The following is a 14,879-nucleotide window of genomic DNA, read 5'->3' as shown; positions in this document are numbered from 1 at the left end:
GAGGCTTCTGCTGTTGCTGACCATAGCCTTGTTGACTATTCTCCCTCGGCTGCCATGGATTAATTGTACATTGCCTTCGGTTGTGTCCTGCTTGGTGACATCCCCAGCACACACCGGGTGGACCTAGTAGGTCTGTTCTTTGGAACCTTCCTAGGGGTTCTCTGTCTGTCCCTCAATGGCTGAAACTGCTGGGGCTGCTGGGTGTACACCTGGACTACAGGTTCGGGGGGTTGCTCTTGTCCCTGAGGTCTCAGCACTGGAGGTAGTTCTGGTGTGGCTCTGTATTGAACTGGTTTCCCGGTTTCGGCGCCCATTACGCCTTGTATCTTCTTTTTGTTTCGTTCTGTGAGTTCCCCCAGCTGGAGTTGTGTTAGCTTTCTCTGGTTCTCCTTTTCTTGCTCCTTTAGCCTTAATTCATCTTTCCGGTACTTTTCCACCGCATGGACTACCGTAATTTCCGGACTATTAAGCGCACCCACTGAATTTTTAAAAAATAATTATTTTGAACATAAATAAGCCGCACGTCTATAAGCCGCAGGTGCCTACCGGTACATTGAAACAAATGAACTTTACACAGGCTTTAACGAAACACGGCTTGTAACAAAAATAAAAAATTAGCGGTAAACAGTAGCCTACCAAGCCTACCGACCTCATCCATATTTATGATGTCGTGCAGACCGATGGAATGCTCCGCTATCTTTGCATCAGTGAATTTGCGGAAGTTTGAAACTTTTTCCTCGTAGTCGGGAGGGAGCTGCTGACACAGACTCGTCCGTACCCTGATGGACAGGCCTTTACGTCTCATAAATCTGAGACACCACGATGGTCCACCTCTAAAATCCTCAATTTTGGCTTTCAGTCGGATCTGCACAGTTGAAACACCTCGGCTCATTTTCTAGTTCGGGCCATCTGCTTTTCTACCCTCTGAAAGCTTTTGTTGTCTTTTTGCACTGAGTCAGTTCCTCACGCTGCTGTTTCCAACGTCTTATCATCGACTCATTAAGGCCAAGCTCCCGTGCAGCAGCTCTATTTCCTTTTCCAACAGCCAGATCGATCGCCTTCAACTTAAAAGCTGCATCATATGCATTTCTCCGTGTCTTTGCCATGATGAGGGTGACAAAATGACTACCGTAATCAGAATGATGGGAAGTTTGAGCGCGCTCGATTTAATCTGAACAGTTACATTGTTTCACCTTAACCCGTTCGGCAATTTCATTGGTCTAATGAAAGCTTCATGCCGCCAAAAAACTGAGCACCGTCACATAATGTGTTTTTTGCTCAGTTTTTTGGCGGCATGAAGCTTGTGAAAGCGGGAAAAATCCATAAATTAGCCGCGTCATTGTTTAAGCCGCGAGGTTCAAAGCGTGGGGAAAAAGTAGCGGCTTATAGTCCGGAAATTACGGTAGATGATCACAGAACTCCTTGTGTGTTTTTGACGTGAGTCCCACCACATCCTCTAACCTGCTTTTCACCGGAGGGGACATGGCCTCTATCACTGCGGTTCTGAACAGAGTTGTCTCAGAGTTGATACCTGCTGGTGCAGGTATGTGGCAGGATTCTCAGTCTCTCCCAGTGGGTCTCCCTTCAGGGTCTTTAATATCAAGCCTTTGTGGATATTCTTCTCTCAGGGTTGTCCACATCTCATTTCTGGTTTGATCAAATGACATCCCATCAGCTCTGGTATTGCCCATTGCTCCTCCCAGTCCACAGCTTATGAGAATGTCTTCCATCTTTGCCACCCCCAGTACCTTGGCCAACAGGGCTTTGAGGTCTCCCACCGCCAGCAGTTTCCCTGCAGTCTCTTCCTCAAAGCTTCTAATCCATTTACCTGCTCCATCATGTATGTCAGGTAATCTGCTAACTATTCCCTGCATGTCCTGCATACCCCAGGGCACATAGTGTCCTTGATTTCCTTTTATCAGGATGGGGAACTGAAATCTATCTGGGCGACCTATCTTTCTCCTATCCCTCAACTCTTGTTCTATATTTCTGTATTCTTCCTCATGTCTTCTTCTAGCATTTGCTTCCCAGTCACTAATCAGTTCGTCCATTTTTTGTGCTTGGTCTATCTCCCTCTGGCTCATCCCAGATCTCCTCTCCTCCTGTCTCTCATCACCAGACCTCGGGTCATCTCTTGGCTCATCTCTGGGTCCCCAAGCGGTTGTCCCCTCATCTCTGGGTGTGCTGTATAGCTGTTTCTCTTTTCTGCCTGCGCTTGGTTCCTTCCCTTTTTCTCTCTCTCCTTTTACTCCGGCTTCCAATGGTTTAGTCCTCTTTTCTTGTCTTGACTCTGACCCCCACACGCCTTTTGTCTACCTGGTTTAGGGCTTCTTTTAGTTCTGCATAACAATCAAGTTCTATGGGGCTTCTCGATCCCCTTCTCTCTTCACTTCCCCTCTCTTCTTCCAACTTTATATTCTCATCCAGGTGTATCTTTGCTGATAACACAGGGAATTCCCCATGGTTATAGGGTGGGGGCATCACCTTTTCTTCCTCATTTCCTCCCCCTGTGCCCTTCTCCAACTTTCTTAGCTCCCTAACCTCTTTTAACATTGCTTCCCCTTCTGTTTTGAACAATTTTAACATGTCTATTTCTATTTTTCTTTTCTCCTGTCTTTTTTTAATTTTCTCAGTTTGTGGGTTTTTATTATCAGTGTTCCCATTTCCTTACACACTGCAACATCAAATGTCCCTTCCTTAGGCCACTTAGTATAATTCTTACTGGTTAGTTTTTCCCATTTTTCAGACATCTCTTTTTTATTTGGTTATTCAAAAGAGGGTTTTTATTCTGTAATATTTCTACTGGAGTTACCATGGTAATCCCTTTCTCCATTTTCCCTTTTGTCTTTCCTTTTGCAGTAATTGTTTTTAGGGTTATTGTAAAATGTCTTAAATTTTCACTCTTTTCTACAATTTGTCAAAATAGAACAAAATTGTATTATTGGTTATCTAGGATATCACTGTAAGATTAAATAAATATGTGAGGAAGCAGCTTTGGAATCAGCTTGAGATATCCTAATCACAATTGGTGTCTTACACACTGGGAATCAAACGTAGGTATAACCAACAACTGTGTGTATTTGTATGTGTCAGAATGTAAGAATGAGTGTGTGACTGTATAATGTATGTACAAGATGTGTGTGTGAGTGTGTACGATGTGTGAGTATGTGCTGTGTATAAGATTCTTCTGTACCTCATGTCTACAATATATCTATTAGATTAGACGTTTGTCTTCTCACTTATTTTATATACTAACTGTCGTCCTCAATTCCCGACCAACAGTGTTATACACTATCTCTCTCCGTTTCAAGCCTTTTTTCGCTCTACTTCCACACAGCACAACAATATCACTCTCTCAACACAACACAGCGACCTTTACAAACACTCACAACACAGCAACTTTTACAAGCGTTTCACAACACGACACAGCAATTTTTACACTAAAACTACAGGCGGTAGTTTTCTTTCATAACACAGCGCTCTCAAGCCCTTCTGCTATCTACGTCCGCCTACGTCACAGTACTAATGTAACGCTTCACTACACATCAGCAATATTTCACTAAAACTACATGCGGCGGTTTTCTTTCATAACACAGCGCTCTCAATCCCTTCTGCTATCTACGTCCGCCTACGTCACAATACTAATATACACTTCTATCCAGCACTTCAACAATATATCCGATGCACTTCCTCAACACGAACACAAAGTTTATTCACTGAACTTCAGTCAATATAACCAGCTTCTCATTAATACACTTCCTCAACATAATCAGAGCTAATTATATCATACCTACACACCTCTGCACCACAATGCAACACTGTATTTGATACACTTCCTCAACACAAATACAGAATTTAGTCACTGAGCTTCGGTCTATACAATCAACTTTCTGTCAATTCACTTCGTCAACATGACAGTTTATAAATACTCTCTGGCTTATCCGTTCAGACCCATATTAATCAATTAAACTCAGCGGTAGCCATAAACTTCTGTTTATCCGTACAGACCTGAATCAATAGATAATACAACGGTATCCACAAGTTCCTTGCCCGTGGTTCAGCCCAGTATTGATCTCTTTTCAATTCCGCGGTACTCACAGGACTTGCACATGTGACCCACTCTTTGGGCTTAAACTTATTCACAGTTATTAACAGTTAGTGCATGCAAATTTTTTGAAATCCCCAACAGCTCTAGTTCAAATCCTAAATTTGGTTTCTTTATTGGTAAGACTCATGCTAGTGTCCTACCGTTGAGCCCGGAGACCCAGAGCGAATTACACAAATTTTCTATACTAAAGCAGGAATTCTGCTTATTTTATTTGTGGCCACTCAATTTGTGCAATCCGTCCAGTTCCTTTCTCAACGATAGTTCATGGTGCGAGTCTTATTAATCCAATCCTGTTCGTGACGCCAATTATGTTGTAGAATTTAAGTTATAATACTTTGAAATAAAATACCGTTAACCAGAGCTGTTGATTCATTCAAAGACTTTATTCCCGCAGAATATGTAGCCGTTCAGGTTTGCAAAGCTGACCCCGTTTTTACCTCAGTCACCTGTCTTTATAGATTTCACACAGGTTAACGCCTTCTATTCAACGTATTTCTGATTCCTGTCTACATACACCAATAACAACAAGAACTACATTTCGTCATCAAGGTGTGCGCCGCCCACCTGGCTGGCGTCAATTTGTCTGATCGGGCCTTTCTAACACCCCGGCTCTTTTCAAAAGCCTTTTGTTTTGTTTGTTTACAACAGGCATGTCCAAAGTCCGGCCCGCGGTCAGATTTCACACGGCCCGCAGCTTCGGTTTTATAATGTATTCTTTATGGCCCGCTAGGACTGTCAAACAGAATAAATAAATCATAAAAGGTTCAAAATGCAATTTCTCCTTTCCACCGCATGGTGAACTCTAACTCTATATGGCTCTGTGATCTTGCTGTGAACACTTCTCGCTAGTTTCTGCCATGGCGCCAGTAAATAAAAAGAGGAACGTTGACAGTGAGAGCCGACGCTTCCAGGAGAGATGGGAATTACAATATGTTTTCACTGAAAATCGGAGCAATTGTGTTTGTCTAATTTGTCAAGAGACTGTTACCATGTTTAAGGAATTCAATGTAAAGAGACACTACCAGACGCATACGCATACGACAAGCTAACAGGGAGTTAGCGCGCTGAAAAAGTGAAGCAACTCCAAGCTGCTTTGGCCTCACAACAGCGACCCTTCACGCGGGCCTGTGAGTCAAATGAAAACGTCACCAAAGCAAGCTACGAAGTGGCCATGTTAATGGCCAAATATGGCAAACCTTTCACAGAGGGTACGTTTATCAAAGACTGTGTCATGAAAATGGTGGAGAACATTTGCCCCGAGAAGAAGCAAGAATTTGCTAATGTTTGCCTGGCTCGTAACACTGTGGCACGGAGAATAGAGGACATATCATCAGATATTCAGAGACAATTGGGGGACAGGGGAGTGACTTTTGATTATTTCTCATTAGCCTGCGATAAAAGCACAGATGCATCTGACACTGCGCAGCTACTGATTTTTTTGAGAGGAGTTGACGATGACATGAGCAAAACAGAGGAGCTGCTTGACCTCCAAAGCCTAAAAGGCCAAACAAGAGGAACGGATTTATTCGTTTCTGTTTGTACAGCTGTTGACGATATGAAACTACCATGGAGTAAAGTTAGTGGGATTATTACCGATGGTGCGCTTGCCATGGTTGGTGAACGATGTGGATTGTCCACATTGATCTGCAACAAAGTCAGCGAAGAAGGAGGTAACGCTATTGTACTCCACTGTATAATTCATCAGCAGGCTCTCTGCGCAAAACATCTCAAATTTGATCATGTTATGAAACCCGTGGTAAAGGCAATCAATTCTATTCGCTCTAAAGCCCTGTACATATACATATTTGTGTGAGCAGACGTTCTCTGTCATGAACTTAAACAAGAACTGCTTGAGGTCAAGACTAAGTGACTTCCACCTACGTGACATTTTACACATCTCAACCACTGCCCTCAAACCAGACCTGGCCTGTCTACTGAAATCCAGATCTCATTGTCACCCTTCTCATTAGTGTCAGTAAGTTACCTGTTTCTTGGACAATCTGAAATTCTGAGTGTTTTGAATGGTAACATCTGCCACTATTTAACACTATTAAAAGCCAAAAGCACAGTTATAAATATATGCACTTGGACCAAGTCCAAGTGCATATATTTATAACTGTATTAAACCTTTGAATAGGTTTGCCTGCTGGTGTTATGTACCTGTAGATGTGACACAAAATATTACTTTCTGAATCATCTTGTGAAAGACAAGAGCAAGAGTCATATGTTTTAAACTTAAATGTTAACAGACTTTGCATTACTCATAATAAGTCATGTTTAAAATGAACATGAGGTTAAGATTTTTATCAACTAAATGGAAGTTTAAGGTATTCCATACAGTTTGTTCTGTTATCTGACTCCAGATGTGAAAGAAAGGCAGATTCTTTTTTTTCTTTTTTTTTTTAGATTTGTTCACGCCTGAGTGGCTTACATTTGGTTCCATTGCAATTAAAAAAAATGATAATTGTGACAATGAAAATAAAATTGTTAGAACAGTGCATTTGTATGTAACTTTTATTGTTAAAAAAAATGTCAGAAGGGACCATTGGCCCCCGGGCATCTTCACATTATCAAATCTGGCCCTCTTTAAAAAAAAGTTTGGACACCCCTGGTTTACAACTTTGTTTATTACTTATTTACCCTAACTTTTAATTACTCTATCCTGGTTTCTCGAGCTTTGATCCTTTGTTTTCTTCACCTATATCAAACCCCTCAATCTGACCTCACCCCTCTTGACTGCATTCTCCAAATATTCTAGGACCATCTGTTTTCTTGTGACCTCTTCCCCTAGGTGTGGGATTACAAACCCTTATATTGTCTTTAAATTTACCATAGTACCTGCTGCTTCCTGTCTGTTAGAAAGTCAGTGATCCACCTGCAGGTGGGCTCAGGCACGCTCAGCTGGGATAGCTTGTCCTGGAGGAGAGCTGGGGCGACTGTAAAATGCAGTGTTAAGTCCACAAACAGGATCCTGGCGTAGGTGCCGGGGGAGTCTAGGTGCTGGAGGATGAAGTGAAGTCCCATGTTGACTGCGTCGTCTTCAGACCTGTTGGCTCTATAGGCAAGCTGCAGTGGGTCAAGGAGGGGGTTGGTGATGGCCTTGAGGTGGGTGAGCATGAGGCGCTCAAAGGTCTTCATTACCACAGAGGTCAGGGCGACTGGTCTGTAGTCATTAAGGCCTGTGATCCTCTGCTTTTTGGGAACTGGGATGATGGTGGATTTGGATGGTTTGAAGCAGGCAGGTACCATGCATTCAACCAGTGAGGTGTTAAAGATGTCTGTAAACACTGGAGACAGCTGGTCTGCACAGTGCTTCAGTGTGGAGGGGGAGACAGCGTCTGGTCCAGCTGCCTTGCGGGGGTTCTGTTTCTTTAACAATTTGTTGATGTCTCTCTCCTGGATGGAGAGAGGTGCGACGGGGGGGAGGGGGCTGTCGAGGTTAGTGTCTCTGTCCAGGCTGGGAAGGAGAGGTGTGATAGCTGTGGGGGAGGGTTGGTTTTGTGGGTCAGAGTCAGGGCTGCTCCATTGTCTGTCGAATCTACAGTCGAAGTCGTTCAGGTCATTTGCAAGTCTGAGGTCTTCCATAGAGTGGGGGGATTTGGTTTTGCAGTCTGTGATCACTCGAAGGCCATTCCAGACTGACGAGGAGTCGTTGGCTCTAAACTGTTGTCTAGCCTCCTTAATCTCCTTGCCAAACGTGTACTTGGCCAGTCTAAACCTTTCCTTGTCTCCACTCCTGAAAGCCCTCTCCTTCTCCAAACGAAGCTATTTGAGTCTTGCTGTGAACCAGGGCTTGTCATTGTTGTAACTCACCCTGGTGCGTGTTGGAATACATCTGTCCTCACAGAAGCTGATGTACGACGTCACAGACTCTGTGTATTCGTCCAGGCTGTTGGAAGCAGTCTTTAAAATGTCCCAGTCTGTGGTGTCTAGGCAGTCACGCAGCTCCTCCACTGCTACTCCAATGTCCGCACAGCAGGTTTAGAAAGTTTTAGTTTCTGCCTGTATGCCGGGATCAGATGAATAAGAGCGTGGGCAGTCCCAGAGCCGCGTGGGGAACTGTGTGATAAGCTCTGCTGATGGTGCTGTAACAGTGATCCAAAATCTTCTCCTCCCTGGTCGGGCATTTGATTAACTGTTTATATTTAGGGAGTTTGTGAGTTAAGTTGCCCTTGTTAAAGTCCCCAAGGACAATAACTGGGGAAAAACAAAGAAGTGCGCACCAACACACCGTGGCAGCCGTATGAGGCGCCATATTGGTTTCACCATTCAGAAATTACAACACTTATTCACTTAACACCTATTTCAGGGCACCAAAAGTAATGGGACAGATTCATATAATGTCCATATTAATATTTGTTGATAATCCTTTGCATGCAATAACTGCCTGAAGTCTGTGACCCATTGACCCCACCAGACGCTGGGTATCGTCTGGTGATGCTCTGCCAATCCTGTACCGCAGCCATCTTCAGTTGTTTGTTTTTGTGGTCTTTTTGCCTCAAATCTTGGAGGAAATGAAATGCATGTTCAATTGGATTTAAATCTGAAGATTGACTTGGCCAGCCTGAAACACTCCCCATTGTTTTACTGTATGATGAAGCGCAATCTAATGAAATTTGAGGTATTTGCTTGTACTCTAGCAGACAGGATGTTTCCGTACACTTCGGAACACATTCTGCTGCTGCCGTCAGTAGTAACATCATCAATTAAGTTTGTGGCAGTTATACATGCCAAATCCATAACACCCCATCATGTTTCACAGGTGAGGTGGCATGTTGTAAGTCTTGGGCAGATCCTTTTTTTCTCCAAACTTTCCTCTTGCAATCACTCTGGTACATGATAATATTCATCTCATCTGTCCAGAATACCTTTTTCCAGACCTCTACAGGCACGTTTTAGCAAACTGTAACCTGACCATCCTTTTTGAGGATAACTCGTGGTTTGCACCTTGCAGTGAAGCCTCTGTAGTTCGGCTGGTGCCATTCTGAAGATGGTTGTCTCTGACACATTCACACCTACCTCCTGGAGAGTGTTCCTGATCTGTGGGACAGTTGTTTTGGAGGTTAGGGTTAAGCTTAATTATGGTGAACATTCTTCTGTCATCGACACTTTGTGTGTTTTTCTTTTTTTTTAGCCTAATAATAGCCTAATCAACTTTCATTGACACCTTGTTGGTCCTCATGTGGACAGACAGCAATAGCAAGCAATACGAGACATTAACAGCTCTCTCTTATGCCAGCACAAATGTGACGGAACACACCTGACTAACCAGAAAAACCTGTCAAGCCAATTGTCCCATTATTTTTGGTGCCCTGAAATAGGGGGGGACTATGTATAAAAAGTATTGTCATTTCTAAATGGTGAAACCAAGTCCACAAATACCCTCAAATAAAAGATGAGAATCTATTTGGGGAGAGAGTAGAGGGGCTTCAGATTTCCGGGATTTTAAAGCTTCTGGCATGAGTACCTATGGTCTTGTCAAAATATCTATCCAATCACATGGGCAGAGTACTTCCGGTACATCCTCCCTGTTGTAAACAACAACAGGTTAGTTGCTACAATTCCTGTGCTTTGAGTTGCTATCTCCTAATCGTTACAATGATGGCAAATACGGGAGACACAGGGAGGGTTTGGACTGACAATGATACAGCGGGTGAAATAAGTATTGAACATGTCACAATTTTTCTCAGTACATATATTTCCAAAGGTGCTATTGACATGACATTTTCACCAGATGTTGGTAACAACCCAAGTAATCCATACATACAAAGAAACCAAAACAAATACGTTCAGAAATTAAGTTGTGTAATAATGTGAAATGACACAGGGAAAAGTATTGAACACATGAAGAAAGGGAGGTGCAAAAAGGCATGGAAAGCCAAGACAACAATTGAAATCTATCAGTAATTAAAAAGCAATCCAGCCCCTTGTCAGTGCAAATTAATATCAGCTGGTTCAGTCCCAACTGATGGCCTACAAAAAGGTGTCACACAAGACACATCTCATGATGGGTAAAAGCAAAGAGCTGTCTCAAGACCTTCGCAACCTAATTGTTGCAAGACATAACGATGGCATTGGTTACAGGCGCATTTCTAAGCTTCTGAATGTTCCAGTGAGCACTGTTGGGGCCATAATACGGAAGTGGAAAGACAATCATTTCACCATAAATTTGCCTCGATCAGGTGCTCCTCGCAAGATTTCTGACAGAGGAGTGAAAAGAATAATCAGAAGAGTTGTCCAAGAGCCAAGGACCACTTGTGGAGAGCTTCAAAACGACCTGGAATTAGCAGGTACTGTTGTCTCAAAGAAAACAGTAAGTAATGCACTCCACCACCATGGCCTGTATGCACGCTCACCACGCAAGACTCCATTGCTGAAAAAAAAAGCATGTTGAAGCTCGTTTAAAGTTTTGCTGCACAACATTTGGAAAAGCCAGTGAAATACTGGGAGAATATAGTGTGGTCAGATGAGAGCAAAATTGAACTGTTTGGATGCCATAATACACACCATGTTTGGAGGAGAAATGGCACTGCACATCACCCTAAAAACACCATACCCAACAGTGAAGTTTGGAGGTGGGAACATCATGGTGTGGGGCTGCTTTTCAGCAAATGGTACTGGCAAACTTCACATAATTGAAGGAAAGATGAATGGGCAAATTTACCGAGACATTCTTGACCAAAATCTACCAGGATGATGAAGATGAAACGAGGGTGGACATGTCAGCAAGACAATGATCCCAAACAATTGGTTTCAAAGAAAGAAAATAAAGCTGCTAGAATGGCCCAGCCAATCACCTGACTTAAATCCCATTGAAAATCTATGGAAAGAACTGAAGATCAAGATTCATAGAAGAGGCCCACGGAACCTTCAAGATTTGAAGACTGTTTGTGTGGAAGAATGGGCCAAAATCACACCAGAGCAATGCATGCGACTAGTTTCTCCATACAGGAGGCGTCTTAAAGCTGTCATTACCAACAAAGGCTTTTGTACAAAGTATTAAATAAATATCAATAAGCGTGTTCAATACTTTTTCCCTGTGTCATTTCACATTATTACACACAACTTAATTTCTGAACTTATTTGTTTTGGTTTCTTTGTATGTATGGATTACTTGGGTTGTTACCAACATCTGGTGAAAATGTCATGTCAATAGTGCCTTTGGAAATATATTTACTGAGAAAAATGGTGACGTGTTCAATACTTATTTCACCCGCTGTATATCGATGGATTATACGATCTCTGAGGGAGCCTGTGTATGTGTCCAGGTGACAGTGTGTCTATGCTGTGTTTTGATAGTGGGACACAGCGGGGCAGGAGAGGTTTCGCACAATCACATCCAGCTACTACAGAGGAGCCCACGGCATCATCATTGTCTACGATGTCACAGACCAGGTCAGTGTTCCTCTCTCTACTTCTGATTGGTCTCCCTTGGTTGCCTAGCAAACGGCTCCTGATTTAAATACTTAAGTCTATTTAACAGGGGCAAAGGGATACATTCATTCTCTTTTCTTTGTCCCGTCATGTGGTTCTCGTCATGAGGTGTGAGTAGCATTATTTGAATGACCTGTGGTAATTTCTCTCCCTCTCTCTCTCTACTCTCTCTCTATTAGAATAACATTTTTCTAATTTTTTTATTATTAAAGCCTCATTTGATTCATTCTATTTGACCATTATTGCACTAAATCAGCACAAACTCAACAATTCTTAGCACATGGTGATAATTACATTGGAGTCCGATTAACAATATTAGATATGCTTTGCTGTCTTGTAGCCAAAAGTCAAAGCCAAACCTTTGTGTGGAAACTTAAATTACTATAAATCTATCTACAGGAGCAAATATTTCTCTGATACAACACCAAAGATGTGCGTCAGCCTCACATTCCGAAATTATAGACAATCGGTGTAATTGGGTTTTTCCGGAGCAAAATGTATACTTGTATGGACTTTTATGAATGAATAAACATATTTCTTTATTGGCGTTTGCTGTTACTGGAGTGCCTACTGAAGTGGCTGAATTTAGCAAAGTCAGGTTAGCTCTTTGGACTGCAGTCAATTAGCACAGTTAACTAAAAGGATGTTGACTGAAGAAGAGAGTTATTCGGCATTAGGAGTCACACCGGCCTAAGAGATTATTTAGCAATCATTTATTTCACTTGTTAACATGGTTAGCTTGTATCCATCAATTTCAGAGTCAGACGTTCTAGCTAACTTTTGTCACAAAGCAGCTTGGGTGTGTAGTTCCATTCAACTGTATCAGCATGGACTGCATGATGCAGGTTTGTTTACTTTTGTGAAGAGAGCGGAATTTACCTCTTTTGTGGGGAGGGCTAGAATAAACATTTCTTAGAAATTAGTGGTTGGCAACCAGAAAGTGCAGGGGTATTTTAACAGTGTGCTTTTCACTGTACGTTTTTGTTAATTAAATATACTGTAACTGAGTATAACAAATCTAATCAGTGGATGTTCAAACTGTGTCACAACAAGTTAGATTGAACAGCAAATCACTGATATCAATATGCAGTGCACTGAACATGTGAAATTATCATTTGGTGTAGTACAAGTAACTTTGCACGTATGTCTATAAGAGTATATAATAGAGTATATACAAGTTATTGTCTTTCCTGTTGTAGGAGTCCTTCAACAATGTCAAACAGTGGCTACAGGAGATCGACCGCTATGCCAGTGAAAACGTCAACAAGCTATTGGTGGGTAACAAGTGTGACCTGACAACAAAGAAGGTGGTGGATTACACAACAGCAAAGGTAAGGTTGTCACAGGGAATATCTTAAGATGTAGATATGACATCTTTAACATAACTTTGTACTGCAGTTACAGTAAAGCCCATGAGTCTTGGCAGACCTCTCTCTCTCTCTCTCTCTCTAGGAGTTTGCAGACTCCCTGGGAATCCCTTTCTTGGAAACCAGCGCCAAGAATGCCACCAACGTGGAACAGGCCTTCATGACCATGGCTGCCGAGATCAAGAAGAGGATGGGTCCTGGAGCCACGGCCGGAGGTTCAGAGAAGTCCAACATCAACATCCAGAGCACTCCTGTCAAGCCTTCCTCCGGGGGGTGCTGCTGAGAGATCTATCTATCTATCTTTGTGCATTCCTACTACAGTTTGTCAAATTCAATGATGTTTTCTAATTTTATTAGGGGTTATTTACATCGGGGGGGGGGGGGGAATTCAGCTATCTATTCAAAAGCCCACAATCCTTACTCAAAGTCCCTTGTGCGTTATCCAGGGGTATTCCAAAAGCAGGTCTTCAGCCAAACAGTTCAATACACGGGGGGGGGGGGGGGGGGGTGGGTTATCCACAGTCCAGGTCACAGCGGGTAATAACACAGATACTTCTCCCTTGTTTGGGCAGCCCGCTCCCTCTTTTATCCCCAAGCCCTGGTGGCTTAACGATTCATAGGTGTGCCTCGTTGGGGCAGGAAGTCCATATAAGGTTCGGGGGTGGAGCCAGCAATTATCACTCACCTCATCGCTCCCTGCCGTCTGCCACAATATACACTCACCGGCCACTTTATTAGGTACACCTTGCTAGTATTGGGGTGGACCCCCCTTTGTAGCCCATCTGCTTCAAGGTTCGACGTGTTGTGCGTTCAGGGATGGTCTTCTGCATACCTTGGTTGTAACAAGTGGTTATTTGAGTTACTGTTGCCTTTCTATCATCTCGAACCAGTCTGGCCATTCTCCTGGCCAGACTGGCCATCAACAAGGCATTTTCGCCCAGAGAACTGCCGCTCACTGGATATTTTCTCTTTTTCGGACCATTCTCTGTAAACCCTAGAGATGGTTGTGCATGAAAATCCCAGTAGATCAGCCGTTTCTGAAATACTCAGACCAGTCCGTCTGGCACCAACAACCATGCCACGTTCAAAGTCACCTAAATCATCTTTCTTCCCCATTCTGATGCTCGGTTTGAACTTCAGCAGGTCTTCTTGACCATGCCTAAATGCATTTAGTTGCTGCCATGTGATTGGCTGATTAGATATTTGCGTTACCGAGCAGTTGAACAGGTGTACCTAATAAAGTGGCAGGTGAGTGTATACACACATTATGTGTGCCCTCCATAAGTATTGGAAAGAGGAAGCATTTTGTTGTCTTTTAGCTCTATACTCCAACAGTTTGGATTTGAAATCAAACAATTACTATGGGGTCTAAATAGAGATTCTCAGCTTTAATTCAACGTTTTCTTTTTTCAGATTGGTTTCACCATTCAGAAATTACAACCCTTTTTATACATAGTCACCCCTATTTCAGGGAAATTGGCTTGATGGGTGTTTCTGGTCAGTTTCGTCACATTTCGTCGGGGGAGGGGGAGCTATACTAGCATGAGAGAAATTATGGGTACATGTAATTTTATCCAGAGGAAGTGGTTGGCCCCAGATCTCACATTTGAAGATATTAAAAAGGTAAAAGTACAGAAATTGATTCGATGACTAATTCAGAGCCATCTTTTAATTATCACCACTCCATTGTTTATTTAAACTTGAGGATCTCTTTATGCTTGCATGCAATTGCAATTTATGTTAAACTAATTTCTTTAATGTTATCAAATCAATGAGTGAAGTGGAGAGGACAACTGTAGTCAAAGTGCCCCTATGCATTCTCCAATGAACAGGACATTCTTCATGATCTTCCAATCATTTCTACTACTATGAAGAATCACCAGGACCTGAGGCCTGTGTCTCAAAGCTAGATTATGTTGTTAGCCAGTTGTCTTGGTGGCTTTGTTTACACACACATTTTTACACACAAC

The 14,879-nt window shown here is 42.7% G+C and overlaps 1 protein-coding gene across 1 annotated transcript in view; it reads left to right on the top strand.

Moving 5' to 3' along the window:
• The window catches only part of LOC310823760 (ras-related protein ORAB-1), a 35,602-nt gene extending 22,343 nt beyond the window's left edge, over positions 1–13,259 (top strand). The window contains exons 4-6 of the mRNA XM_083696604.1: positions 11,408–11,503; positions 12,742–12,873; positions 12,995–13,259. Of these exons, the coding sequence (XP_083552730.1) occupies positions 11,408–11,503; positions 12,742–12,873; positions 12,995–13,192 (426 nt within the window). The 3' untranslated portion in view covers positions 13,193–13,259. The remainder of the gene's footprint in view (positions 1–11,407; positions 11,504–12,741; positions 12,874–12,994) is intronic.
• The last annotated feature ends 1,620 nt before the right edge of the window (positions 13,260–14,879 follow it).

This window comes from Argentina silus, assembly GCF_951799395.1.
Source record: "Argentina silus genome assembly, chromosome: Y".
Taxonomy (NCBI): Eukaryota; Metazoa; Chordata; class Actinopteri; order Argentiniformes; family Argentinidae; genus Argentina; species Argentina silus.
Note: the sequence above shows the minus strand (reverse complement) of the source record. Positions and strands in the feature narration are given on the sequence as shown.